The sequence below is a fragment of the Phaenicophaeus curvirostris genome, chromosome 4 (assembly GCF_032191515.1).
Source record: "Phaenicophaeus curvirostris isolate KB17595 chromosome 4, BPBGC_Pcur_1.0, whole genome shotgun sequence".
Taxonomy (NCBI): domain Eukaryota; kingdom Metazoa; phylum Chordata; class Aves; order Cuculiformes; family Cuculidae; genus Phaenicophaeus; species Phaenicophaeus curvirostris.
In genome coordinates this window covers 18150760-18164946 of record NC_091395.1, presented here as the reverse complement: position 1 = coordinate 18164946, position 14187 = coordinate 18150760, and the positions used below count along the sequence as shown (strand labels likewise).

Sequence of the window (14187 nt, the reverse complement as noted above, 5' to 3'; positions counted from 1 at the left end):
TTTCAGGGAAGATATAGTTACAGAAAAACATTAATGTAAGCCCATTATCCTTTCCATTGTACAGTGCTTTCATAGCATTGCTTCCCTTCTCCCTCCTCTCTTCCTTTTTGCAACAGACTTAACTCACACCTAAAAGGATAAAGCAATGAGAAATGGCCTCAGACTTGTAAAGACATGTGTACATACTTAGCTTTTCACCAAGAGGAAGCTTATTAAGATCAACATATGTGGGAATATTCACAATGAACTAAGCTAAATACACCCATAAGTGCCCTTTAGATCAAGGTCTAAGGATGGGCTCTGAAACAAAACAAAACCAAACACTTTCTGAACATAAATATCTATGAATTACCAAAGATTATATAAAAAATAGACATGTTGCTATTGGCTGTATCTGAAAACAGTTGCTAATGTGAAAACCCCTACTGCAGAAAAATGTTTGCCTTTTTAATAACATACAGATCTGTGCAATAGAAGCAACCATAAGTTACTGTGAGGTATTATGGTTATGTTGGTTTATCACCTTTGTTGACACGTATTATTTTCTCTGAAAATTAGGGTAGGTGTGGGGTGTTTGAGGGCTAAGGTAAGAAACATAATAGTTTAAAAATTTTACTCAGTTGGTATATAAGAATTATCACCAACCAGAAAGCAGCACGCGTCAGCATCCTAGGTAAGTAAAACTAACACTAGCTTGAACATACTGTCAATTTTATATGGAGGGTATCAGCACAATTCACTCTTTAGGTTCCAAGACAAGGAATGCATCTCTCGTTCCACAGAATTGGAGATTCTGTTGACAGACAGAGGTTGAGTTCTTCCATGAAGTTCAGCATATGCAAATATTATTACTCCAACAACAACAAAAAAATGCATTCCTAACTGATAGCATCATACAAGTCTGTTTCCTGTGGTGCTTCATCAGACAAGTACTTGGCTGCGACTCTGTATTTTCATCCATGTCTGACTGCAAACCAGAATCTCTCAAGTTAACTATTCACCTGAAGACAGTCTATCAATAGTTATCTGGAAGGCTGACTGCTACGAAAGAGGGAAGTGAATTAGCTCCTCAAGCAGTGTACTTACCAAGAAATTAGCAGGTATTGGATCAGAGAAGGAAGTTGGAAGAAGGGAAGCAGGTAGGCATTCTCTAATGATTAGTGCAGTGGAAAGGTCAGGAATAGATTGAGAAAGACTGATGTCTTTTGGTGAGGTAGGAAGGATATGGAAATGAAATCTAGTGGAAGGAAAAGGCAACAGAGAAAGAAAAGATCCATGTCAGCTGCTGCTCCTAGAGAGAAAAAGGAAGAAATAGTAAAGGAGCAAGAAAAAAAATGGGAGCTGGGGGGAGAGGGACAGACACAAAAAAAAAGGAATACAAGAAGCAAAGAGGGAGCAGTCACAAGTATCCATTGCCACAAGGAAAGCATTTGAAGGAGTTTAAAGGATAACAACAGTCACAGATCATGAGAAGGGTTTGTGTGTACTCTGAGTGCACTAGTGAAAAATCCATGGCTTGTACAAGTTGAAGAGCAGGCCAGCCCAGCCATACAGCACCAGTTGTGCTGGCTGGTAACTCTGATGAGCTTGACATTGTTGGTTTTTTTGGTTTTTTGTTTTGTTTTTTTTTTTTTTTTTTTTTAATACTGGCAGCAGAATCCCTCAAATCCAAATACCTCTATTTGTTTTACAGATCAGTTTTACAAGGATAATTCCATGGATAATAAAGCAGACTGCCTCTAAGGACATGTCACGGGAAGAGTAAATTTAATATGTATTGAAATACAGATGGCATCAGAGAACACAGAGAGAAAACAGTGAAACACGCTCTCAGCTGCTGATGGAATTCAAGTAATGGATCAAGCACCATATACTTCCCAAACCCTGAAATCAAACAAACAGCCAAAAAATGTAAACTATGAAAATCTGCTCCATGGAACTACTTGTTATCAAGACTTTTAATTTGAGAGCTTATGCTTCTGAAGTTATAAAAGACATGGTCTTCTGCAACACTGGACATTTTAAAGGAGCAACATGCAACGTTCTGAAAAAAAAAAAATTAAATTATTTTCTTAGAAATCTCCCTGCTTATGTAGCTAACATCCTTGATGATATTTCTTTTTACACTTGTTAGCACTGGGAATTTTTAATAGCTGTTGGAGAAAGCAAGTGCACATGCATCATTTTCTATTCAGCTCAGATAATTATCAGAGATACTATCTAAGTATTATTTTAGGACCAAATTCTGCTCATGGCTGCATCCCTGTTTCTCACCAGGTCTACAAAAAAGCTAGTAAAACTAGCTTTCACAAGCTGTCTCATTTTTCCATCTTAGATATACTCACTAACCTGGTACTTAAGATTAAAAAACAAACCAAAAACCTTTTTCACTTTATGAAAATGGGGGAATAATTATGAAAATACATAAAGAAATATTTTTGGTACCCTAACATGACATTTTTGTGCAAGTGCAGCATGGTATCTTTTGGCAAAGGCACAGACAAGAGGCAAAGCAGAAATAGGCAATCCAAAAAAAAAAAAAAGTATAAGATTGTGTAAGTACACAGCAATGGAATGAGTTTTACATGTAAGCACAACATAGAAGTTTATGCTGCACTTACAAAACCGTATTTTCCTTCTAGACTTCACAAATATACAAATTATGCCCACTAATGGTACTAGTCTTAACAGAGCAATATAAAGTAAAATAAGGTATAACAAACCATGAGAAAGTATGTAGTTTTACCACAGCACTTTCACTCCCATAATTGGCCTGATTCATTTGCAACAATGTGAATCTTCCACATAACCCCATGCTACTTTCTGTTTCTGAAACATTTTGTAAATAGAAACCAAAGTTTATCAGCATCTGCAAGTTACTGTTGTTTTATTTTGAAGCACAGCTACAGTGTTGAGTTGGCAACTTTCCTGGGTTCAAGTCAAAGACGAATTAAGGTCAACTTAACAGTACTCACCAAAAGAAAAAAAAAAGGAAAATAATTTACAAAAGCTATATGCTTATTCTGTACGCATAGAACTATAAGTCTACTTTGCCATTTTAGTGTAGTACTAAGACAGCATAAAATGCAAAGCAGAAATTTACAGCTCTTTAACAGTGTTACATGGAACATAAACTTGTTATCTAGGTCCTTGAAAATTTGCTCTAAAAGCTCACACACTAGCCAAAATCATCTTATATCAAGACAGGAGGGATTTCTAAGACTGCTTGGACACTGCAGTTTAACATATGTGTTGTTACATGACTAGATACCATATTTTTTCCAAAAAAGCAGTGTTGACCCAGCTAAGCAATGCCTAAATACTTTCCCCCTACAAGAAACACCAATATATACATTTTTAATGTTCTAAATGACTTTGCATGAAGACACAGGCAAAGTGCAAGTAATAAGAAAACCTATGCAGCTGCTCAGCAGAGCACCTAAAGCTTTAAGATTTCCAGGTAACTGTTCTCTTGAGCATCTGCACTCAGACTCTTCTCACCTGAGACCGTGCCTAATTCAGATCCATTTAGAGCACATAAGAACACTCCTAAGTTTCTTTAATAGGATAAAGCAGGATTCCCATCCAGCTTATGTAAAAATATATATAAATATCCTAAAATATTGAGCACAGCAGCAATCTTTCTCTGAGCAAAAAGCTCCTCAGAGAAAGCTCTGTCATTGTAATGTGGAAGAGGGGGAAAACGTCTTCCCTCTCCCCCCTCCTTTTTTAAATTTTCCCCTTACTAAAAAAACTATTTGAATCATTCTTATAAAATATTCCAAGGAGATTCAGCATCTGGCAGAAACTAGAAGAAGAAATGTTCCATCCGAAAGGTCAATGTAAATAACAATTTTCAAACATTTAGAATGGAACCACTCTGAAAACGTAACAGGCATGACAAGATATGCTTCTACTGTACAAAGACAGTGTATTAAGGTGATGTACAAAGCAGAACCTTCTTTTTAAAGAAATATTAATGAACAGCACTTGAAAAAATATAATGCAAACACAGATAATATTCAAATACAGAGCACAGCAAAACAAATCTTAACAAGCACGAATTGGCCTGCCTAATCAGTGTTGAGGAATAAAAAAAAAAAAAACAAACCCAGAAAAGAAAAAAGAAACTAATCCAAAGACAACAAAACAACAAAATAAACTGACAGTTTGTCAGAGTAACCAACCAAATATATGGCTTTTGGCTTATTTCAAAGAAATAAGCATGCTATCATTTCCTTACTAAATGAAAAAAAAATATTCAAATTAATCTGTATTAATACCTGTATGTTCCAAACTTCATACTAGAAAAGTATAATCAAAATAAAAAATTATTAAATATTTCCAAGCACAACATAGCCCCTGACCTTCTGACACATATACAAACAGATAGAGTACAACCCAGTCTCCATTAAAGATGGGAACTTAATTTGGACTCCTGATGGGTACACTTACTTTGACACCACAGTGCATCATTAGACTTTTACTTCAGACTGTGATATGCAATTCTGAAATGCTATTTTCTTTCAAGTACAATAGGCCATTTTTTTTAACCTAAAAAAGAAGCTGGGATGGTAGTCAAAAAATTGCTTGCAGATTTAGAATGCTTTCTTTAGACACAGCACTCCAAGAACATATTGTTCTTTCAAGGGTTTACCTTGCCCTCTGAGAATTAGCTTGACTTGATGTGGAGATATCATCAGCACCTGGCAAAGCATCACTGGCATCATCTCTCTTGAAACCTTCATTTCTTCTCACTAGCAAACCAAAAGACAAATCAATACCCGACTGGGCAACAAAGCACACAGAGTAATCCTGTCTAAAATCAAGGACTTACCAGTCACATGAGATTACTTAGAAGGAATCAGATTCATATGTTTTGCACACTGGCATTACAGTATTAGACAGACTAGCATTATGAAATCGATTTCAGTTTTGAAAGTGATGTTATGGTTTCCCCAAAGAAGATAGCTGCAATACACAAGTCTTTTCAAGAAGAATGCTAAGGAAGGCGTAAAGAAAATCACAATACAAACCCCAACACATAGTTACATAGACACTTTTCCAAGGTGACGCATTTCTTTGTCAGCCCTGAGCTGAGACAGATATATGGCAGAGACATCATACAAAACTACTTTAGAACAGAAATACATCAGCTAGGTAATTATACATCCAGTTCACAAGAAGGGAGTTAAGAAACCAGTATATATATTGCTGAGCCCCTGTGTTTAAGTTTTGTCCCTGGAATCCAACTCCTTCTTATGATTTACTAAACAAAATTTTGTCTTGATAATATACTAACCTGCAATTCCATTTGTAACAGTTTTTTCCTGTGCTGTTATGTCTTCCTGTAGCAGCACTTGAGATGCTACACTTAAGAGCGTGATTGACATACTACTTCACTTTCATCTCTCACTGTACTAACAGCTAGCAGAAGAGCTCTTGCAGAACATATTACAGCCACATTGATTTAGAAATAGCTCTTTTTGACAGTCATTTTACTAAGTTCAGCAATACTACTACTAGTAGCCAGAAAGCAGATCTCACTTGCCTGTACAAACTTAAGAGTTGTTGACTTTGGACTGGAACATATAAACTATGTTTAAATGGCAAGAAAATGAAGGAAAATATGTTACAGGAGCCTTGCTACTTGTTACTGCTCTTTAGATTTCCAGATCAGCAAGCAGGATAGGCAAAGACAAGGAAGATACACAGAGCAGCAAGTACAGGGAGGCTGGATTGGAATTATTCAGAATACATACAGTGCAGCTATACTCTACCTTCCTAACTATTGCTTTCTCTCCTCATTTTCATCAGTTTGTCTCCATCCCTCATAATGAGTCTGTGTAGCTCGTAGTTTCATCGACCACGCTCTTTTCTTGACTTCACAATTCTAGCATTTCTTTTGAAAAATGCTCCAAGCGTTTCCTTCCAGGCTGTTCTTCTACTGTGTAAAGAAACCCCTTCTTGCTATCTATCACCAAACAGCCCTTTGTACCTCCTCCTGCTTTTCCATTTTCCTCAACTTTCTAGAACTTACTTAAATTAATCATACAAAAAGCTTATACTATGTACTATTATTGCATCACACCAAAATCATTTGTCTATAAATTATTACCCACCTAACCCTCACAGAAAAACCCACTGATATAAAAACATTTAAACTATATATGTCCCATGTAAAGCTTTTGCAGTTTACTGTTATTGTACGTTAACAAAAAACCCGATCATTTTTGTGACTCTGAAGACAGCATGTTATTTCAAATAAGGACTCTGGTAAAAAGTTAACCATTTCCAGCTTTTCCTACCAAGTTCCCTTTCAGACTGCTAAATGACAAACTTGTTTCTGAACAAACTGCCAATTATGCTGAACTATAGACAATCTTATAACTACATGACATCATCTTACAACTTCATATTAGTGGTATTTACAAAGCCTCCTACTAAAGATTTAACTTCACACTTTTTGGGTATGTTTTTTCTGTAGGTTGCCTGTTTGGTTGGTGCTTTAGGGTGTTTTGTTTTGGGGTTTTTTTTGGCACTTTTTTTTTTTTGGTGGTGGTGTGCTGCATTTTTGTTTTTGTTTTTTTTTTTTTTTAAAAAAAACCACAGGTCTTACCTTGTCTGAAATCTGGTTCTGAAGAAACAACAGATGGACTTTCACTTGAAGTACTATATACGTCACTGTGGTAAGATTTGTACCTTCTTAAAGGCTCTGAAAGTTGAAATCAGGTCATGAGAAGAGTAAGAGAGCAACAGATATAATACAAAAATCAAACACAGATTAACATTTGAAATTTTTTTAGACCTTTAAAAAACATCTTTAGATGCTCATCTGGGGCTATGGGGTCTGAAAGCAAACACTTAGTAGATGCTATGCAGCCCCATTCCGCCCCCACAGCCTGAAGGTCCTGCAGTCTGCCCGGCCTCTCTCGCTATAATAACAGAGCCATCTCCTCTGAGTTTCTCTCTCATTATTGCTTCCAAGTTAAAACTAGTATTTTTTAAAAAACAACAAAACCCAAGATAAAACCCAATCCCTCCTGCAAACAAAACTGATGAAAACATTTGGTGCGCATCTCTTGCATGTAGAAAGCAACCATCAGGATTCAATCCTTGGTTCCTTCACGATGAAAAAGGAAAAAATATCCACAGAGATAAAGTAGGCACTGGAAAATTTCATTCAGCTCATCTTTGACATCCACAAAATATGGTTAACAATCACCTAGTAGGCCCATATAGGACATTCAACTAACCAGAATAGCTAAACGCATGTGATGAAGAATCAATACAGCAGTCTCAGTTCCCGCTCTCAGTGGATTCTTTAAATAACATAGTGGAGCAAAGGACTCCACAGAAAGGGTGTGTACACAACATTTGCAAGAATCTCACAAAACTTTCCCATGCACAAGCCAAAGAACAACCACAGAGACTGCATAAAAGCAGAAAAGAAAAACAATAAAGTACCCACATTTTGGGACTACCAATGCTTAAAGTGAGAGAAAACATAAGGTTTCCTTATTTGCAGAAGGCTGTCTTTGGTGTAACTACAATTAATGTTTTTGAAAACAAAAGTAATGATATAGAGAAGACATACAACTGCTCTGAAGATAAGCACAAATCACTACAGCAAGGAATATAAAATGTAACACAAAATGGGGAAATAAATGAGCAGATGAGTTTCGATGATGCAAAAAAGAAGCCGGAGGTTCCAACTTCCCACATCCAGAAATCAAAACGCTTGGTGAAAAATCCTGCAAGAGCAATGAACCTGCAGCATAACTTGTATTAGGTCAGAGGACAAGTCAGACATGCAGTCAACAGCACTACTCATTCAGACTTCCTACAGAAGCAGAGAAAAATCCATACAGGAAAAAGGCATTAAAAACCATGAGATAATGCAGTAGATCAAAACTAAAGACGAGGTCATGTTAATTTTCGATGAATTTTCAAAAATCTCCCTCCTTACAAGACAGCATTTCCTTCAGCTCACTTGGGTTGTACAGTTTATCATTGTCCCACCAAATATAAGATTCTTTAAGAAAACTGGGAAAAGTAAGCAAAGTTGCCAATCAACTCATGTAAACAACTGCTCTCACCAGCCCATCCCAGTTGCATAGCTTAGCAGCATAAACCCCAATTAATCCTAAGGACATTTCATATTATTATCCAAAACAAGCAATACTGCTGACACACTTGCAAATCAACCTACAGCAAGATGAAGAGAATTTGCTGGGACAGGGGATGCAAGCAGGGTTGCTTCAATCTTTCATAATGGCTACTTCTAGTGTTCTGGATTTTACAACAAAAGAAATTTACCACCAGTCTAGCAACTACTTGCCTAAGAAGGGAAATAAACCCCAAATACAGAGGATAACTTTTGCAGATCTATTTTTAAAATGCTCCCAGCCCCTTAAGTGAGACCTCAATCCACAGCACTACTCATTCAGACTTCCTACAGAAGCAGAGAAAAATCCATACAGGAAAAAGGCATTAAAAACCATGAGATAATGCAGTAGATCAAAACTAAAGACGAGGTCATGTTAATTTTCGATGAATTTTCAAAAATCTCCCTCCTTACAAGACAGCATTTCCTTCAGCTCACTTGGGTTGTACAGTTTATCATTGTCCCACCAAATATAAGATTCTTTAAGAAAACTGGGAAAAGTAAGCAAAGTTGCCAATCAACTCATGTAAACAACTGCTCTCACCAGCCCATCCCAGTTGCATAGCTTAGCAGCATAAACCCCAATTAATCCTAAGGACATTTCATATTATTATCCAAAACAAGCAATACTGCTGACACACTTGCAAATCAACCTACAGCAAGATGAAGAGAATTTGCTGGGACAGGGGATGCAAGCAGGGTTGCTTCAATCTTTCATAATGGCTACTTCTAGTGTTCTGGATTTTACAACAAAAGAAATTTACCACCAGTCTAGCAACTACTTGCCTAAGAAGGGAAATAAACCCCAAATACAGAGGATAACTTTTGCAGATCTATTTTTAAAATGCTCCCAGCCCCTTAAGTGAGACCTCAATCCACACATGATACTGGAGCTACAGTACACAAACGTTTAACTGAAAACAGATCTCTTCTTTCCCAGCAGTTTTACTAGCTGTAGTTCTTTAAAGTCAGCTAAACTGTCTTTGAAGCAAGAGGATGGAAAGGGAACAATAAACTACAATCTGAGATTTTAAAGTTTTTTTTTTTCCACCTAGTCAGCAGCCTGGCCTTCCTGAATCACACACAAACTGGGGCTCTATCCTGGTTCTTTGAGTCATGAAATTTTGCAAAAAAACATGTAAAATGGTAAAACAGATATACATAGTTTAAACACTAAACAAGTATCTGTATGTGGTGATGTGATATCTGACTCTGCAGGGTATTTGACTTCTCTTGACTCATCCTGTTAGCAGGAGCTGGCACCCTGCTGTAAGCTAAGGAGTAAGTTCATGACCCAAGAAACATAAAGCAAGATTTCCAGTCACTGCTTTCCTCAATGTTTTCACAGACATCCACAAGGCCCACCTAGGTTTAAACCTATTCTCCCAGCATTCACAAGTAGAGACAGAGATGAGATTACCATCCTTTCTTATCGCATCTTTCTCTCTAAGACCATACAAATTATCCCAATACCAGAAGCAAAATTTTATCTTCTGGAGGTATTTTACAACCTTTCCACACAGGGCTGGCACCAATGATCCCCAGCTTGTTCTGCCTAGGGACAAAAATTTCAAGAAAATTAAGAACGTACAGCCTGAAATTCAGGGTAAATCCTCTATATTTTTCTTTGCTTTGCTCAGATCTGTATATCATTAAGGGAAATGATATACAGATGTGGAACTATCTGCTGCTGGAGCATCTCTTTGACAAATCACCTTCCAGTTCTCTGCTGGTATATACACGTCTATGTACGTATCATCCCAACACCGAAACTCCTTTTAACCAAACTTAATTTTTGTTGTGGCACGGACAGGATATGTACTGCAGACTTTGAACATTCAATTTAATTGTAAATATTGAGACTACTGTATCTATAATGCTTGCAAAGTCACACAAATAATTTATGTTTTCTCCTCTTCCCCTAACCTCCTATTAGGATTTAACTTCAGAGAAGGCGCTGGTATCATGTCCAAGCCAAAGTTCTAATTAAGAACTGGCTTCCAAAGATTACAAAGCCAAATTCTGGGATCAAGTTAAAGTTAAACTTTTCATGCAATAGTTCAAAAAAAGAGGACAAGCTTCTAGCTCATCTGGCTGAGAAGGAACTGAAAGATGACATCAATGAAACCTAAAAAGGCAATAAACCAACTTATCTCCCATATTTACAATTTTTCTTGGGATCTTTTAATAATCTAGTTAAGTTTCTTTTTTTTAGGGATTTTTGTTTGGTTTTGGTTGGTTGTTGAGTTTTTTTCGGTTTTGGTGACTGAAGAGAGACTTTTGAATTGACTGAACTTCTAGAAACATCAAGTACATTCTAGCAAAACTTATTCTACCAGCTACCCTTCTCAACATTTCAGTGTTTAGATAACAATCTCTTGACAGAACAGTTCAAGTAATTTCACATCTTACTACAAAAACAAACCTGAGTTTTGGCATGTTTTAATAAGAGTCCATAACTGCAATGAATATATAAAACTTGTTACTAATGATATAAGTTAACATGCTGTAGAACCAAGATACAGAGAAGAAACATTTTAACTTGAAGAATCAGCGTTTGTGCTGCCTGTGCTGCAGTGGTTCTTTTTAAAACATCCTATCAAAGACAGCAGAGCACAACCTTACAGGCACCTAACCTAACATAAAATAACAAAACACAGTTTGCGCAAGGCGAGACATGCAAGTCCAGACAAGCAACTTACAGAAAATCTCACCTCAGCCAACTCCAACAGAAACCAGAGAACCACATTTATCTTGAAATGTCATTATCCTGAACACATGACTCATATTAGATACAAAGTTTTTCAAATACACATTATTACAAAATTGTTCCTGGTTGTACAGAGAAGGTAAAGGACAGAGAAGATGACAGAGTTGAACAAGAAGTTGTAGGACACGGAGGGAACTTTTGTTTGCTCTTTGAGGTTTATTGGTGGGTGTCTACTATGCAATACCATTTAAAACACATTAAGTGTCCTTTAGGAGAGGCTGGGACTTGCTTCTTTCACAACAATTTAACCAATAGGTTAGAGTCATATTTACTTTTCTTTTTCCTCCTCTTTTCATCTAAGAAATCTGGAATTATCTTCTGCGAGGCACCAAAGGTTTAACAGCAACAACGCAGAGATCCAGAATAAATCCCTGGTCATATCCAGCAAGAGCACTAGGGAAACAAAACCATTCAGCCTTCCAAGGGAGTAGGCTCATTTTAACTTGCAAGTTTTCCATCACAGACACTCTAAATGAAAAAGCTGTATTGCACACGCAGTCCAAGTCACTAGCCATCCAGGCAACTCCCTAAAGAACCTAAGGGACATCTGATGCACCGCACCCAAGAGATGGGAAGAAACAGAATCTTGTAAAATTGCAGAAAACATACAACTCTGGGGTCTGGTAAGAACTCAGGATCTGGTATTTAGAAAGACACCCTTATTTTCTGGATCTGGATCATGCCATCTAGGATAAGGCATATAAATGGAGAGATACAGAAAGTGTGGCCAATAAAGTGTCTGCAAAGTCATACAAATTGTTTAAGCCCACTGAGAATGTAATTTGTTGATAATCCTAGACTGTGTGAGTTGCTGAAAACTTGATAAAGCAGGTGGAGCAAATGCCACCTTGCTGTCCAGTTATGGAGTTGTAACAGCTGTTTTACGACCTTATGTTAAACTATGTAATTCAGAATAAAATAAGCGGCTGATGACAGAAGACTTATATTTCACAGAAATCCCACAAACATGTATTTCTTTCTCATTGAAAAGCCAGCTTCTGTAGTCTCAGTAAAATGAACAACTGGAAGTTTTCTATCTAAAATAACATCAGTCTGTATCCTTCAACTTCACTAGACAATTTCTCAACATTGTTCGAACTTAACCTTATCCTTAGTGGACACACCAATCACACAAGAATCTATTTTGCCACCACCGAATTCAAATCATATTACAGCACAATGATTGTAAGACATGTAAACTGAGCCTTAATTTGCTTTCACATGCAAACAACTACACCACTGTAGATGACCCACATTTCCTCTGCTTCGCCTACACATGAACTGAGTACATACCATTCAAGAGAAAAAGAAAGTGCGCACACTTCATTGAATTTACAGAGGTAAGCCTGTAAAGCAGCTATTCCTCCTTTGCGTCCTAAATCCAAACACCCTTTTAATCGACTTCTACAGAAGATCTCAAATGCAAATCTCTGGGGCTTCATTTGCTGAGATAAATTTATTGTCAACAGCTGCCTGATTACCTACAGAAACGTTACGTTATTCAAAAATGCAACTTCAAACTAAGAATGCTTTTAAAATCTTTACATTTAGAGTACTCCTAACAGTAACTCCCCACCTAAACACATGCAGTTCTAATACAGAAGTTATATAAATGGGGTTCAGATGAGTCTTCAGGGTAGCTAATGAAAATATACACTTAATAATGCCTGACATTCGGAAATATCTGCCTACCCATTAAATGCCTGAAAATTACATACAATAGTAATGCAGCAAAAACTTGCAGACTGTATTTTTTATTTCTTTGACAGATGAAACTAGCAATACGCTTTTCATTGAAGATCAAGGGTCTTATCTGTTGTAAACAAGATGTGAGATAAGGAATAGCAAATCATATGGAACAAAAAGGAAAGGGGAAAGAAGTCTCAACAGCAGACTATACGTATTAAGGATTTTTGTGAATCTGCTCATTCAAAGGGAACAGAATACTTTCAGTTGGACTTTTCAAGTCCTGTAAAACACAACAGCAACTCCTATGTGAAAAAGTATTCCCTGTCTTATGGAATCACTCCTTTAAACTGGCTCTCATTAAATATCATAGACTGTTTTGGGTTGGAAATGACCTTAAAGATCACCTCATTCCAACCTTCCTGTAGTGAAGGGAAACCTTCCACTGGATCAGGTTGCTCAAAGCCTCATCCAAACTGGCCTTGAACACCTCCAAGGATGGGGCATTCACAGCTTCTCTTCCAGTGCCTCACCACCCTCACAGTACAAAATTTCGTCTTAATATCTAATCTAAACCTCCCCTCTTTCAGCTTAAAACCGTTCCCCTTTGTCCTATCACTACACTTCTTGATAAAGAGCCCTCCCCAACTTTCCCCTTTTCTCCAGCCCCCTTTAAGTACTGGAAGGCTGCTACAAGGTCTCCCCAGAACCTTACAAATGGCCTAAAACTTTTCTTGAAGTAGTTAACTGGTGAAAAAAAAAATTTGAGAGCCTAAAATAAAACAGCAGAGCACACGCTCCTAACTTCAATTCAAGAGTGAAACATACCTCCTTCCTCTGTTGAAAGCAGAAAACTCAGAAGACAAGAACATTTGAACCTAACTATCTGTTGAAAAAGCATCTTCATTTTTTTCTAGCAAGTAATGACTGCAAATTCAGAAGGATGGGCAGTGAGTCATTACCTATTGCCTCAGTATTACCTATACAGATATATCACTCAGCTCCTCTGACTACTAAGGCTCGGTTTCCAGGTTACTTTGACTGCACTTTCACCCATTCCTTTTGTGAATCGAGTAGTTTCACACGTCTAAATTATCTCGGTTTGCAAGGCACAGGTACGTTATGTTTTCTGTCTCCCAGTCTGTTTGAATGAGAATGATAAACTATTGTTCATCAATGGTTTTGGCTAAGGTCTTGGTTTTGCTGTTGTGCAATACAAACCTCCACAAAGCTGCATGCCTGAACAGCAAGGCTATTGAGCTTTCCCAGTGCAGGGAGTGGCCTCCTTTTAAACTTTGGCAGCTGCCTATCTCCAAAGATCCAGGTTGACTCAGTTACTTGAGATGGTCCCCTTCAATTTCAGAGTCTTAAACCAAAACCCAATCCACTTTCCCTGTACTTCATCAGATAACTCAGTAGACAACAACAGATGGTGAACTTCTATTGAGATAAACAATGGTATCTCTACAGCAGTACTTCCACCTCTGTTCATTCCTTCACATTATAATGTAACCTTCATCAAAAGATGCTACTTTGATAGCACAAAAAAACCTTTAACTGCCCT

General features: G+C 37.3%; 1 protein-coding gene across 3 annotated transcripts in view; it reads right to left on the bottom strand.

Moving 5' to 3' along the window:
• Positions 1-14187, bottom strand: part of PTPN13 (protein tyrosine phosphatase non-receptor type 13) — a 126047-nt gene that overhangs the window by 49806 nt on the left and 62054 nt on the right. For all 3 annotated transcript variants that reach the window (XM_069855368.1, XM_069855367.1, XM_069855366.1), the window contains 2 exons: positions 6620-6715; positions 4658-4757 (listed from right to left, as the gene is read on the bottom strand). In XM_069855368.1, the coding sequence (XP_069711469.1) occupies positions 4658-4757; positions 6620-6715 (196 nt within the window). The remainder of the gene's footprint in view (positions 1-4657; positions 4758-6619; positions 6716-14187) is intronic.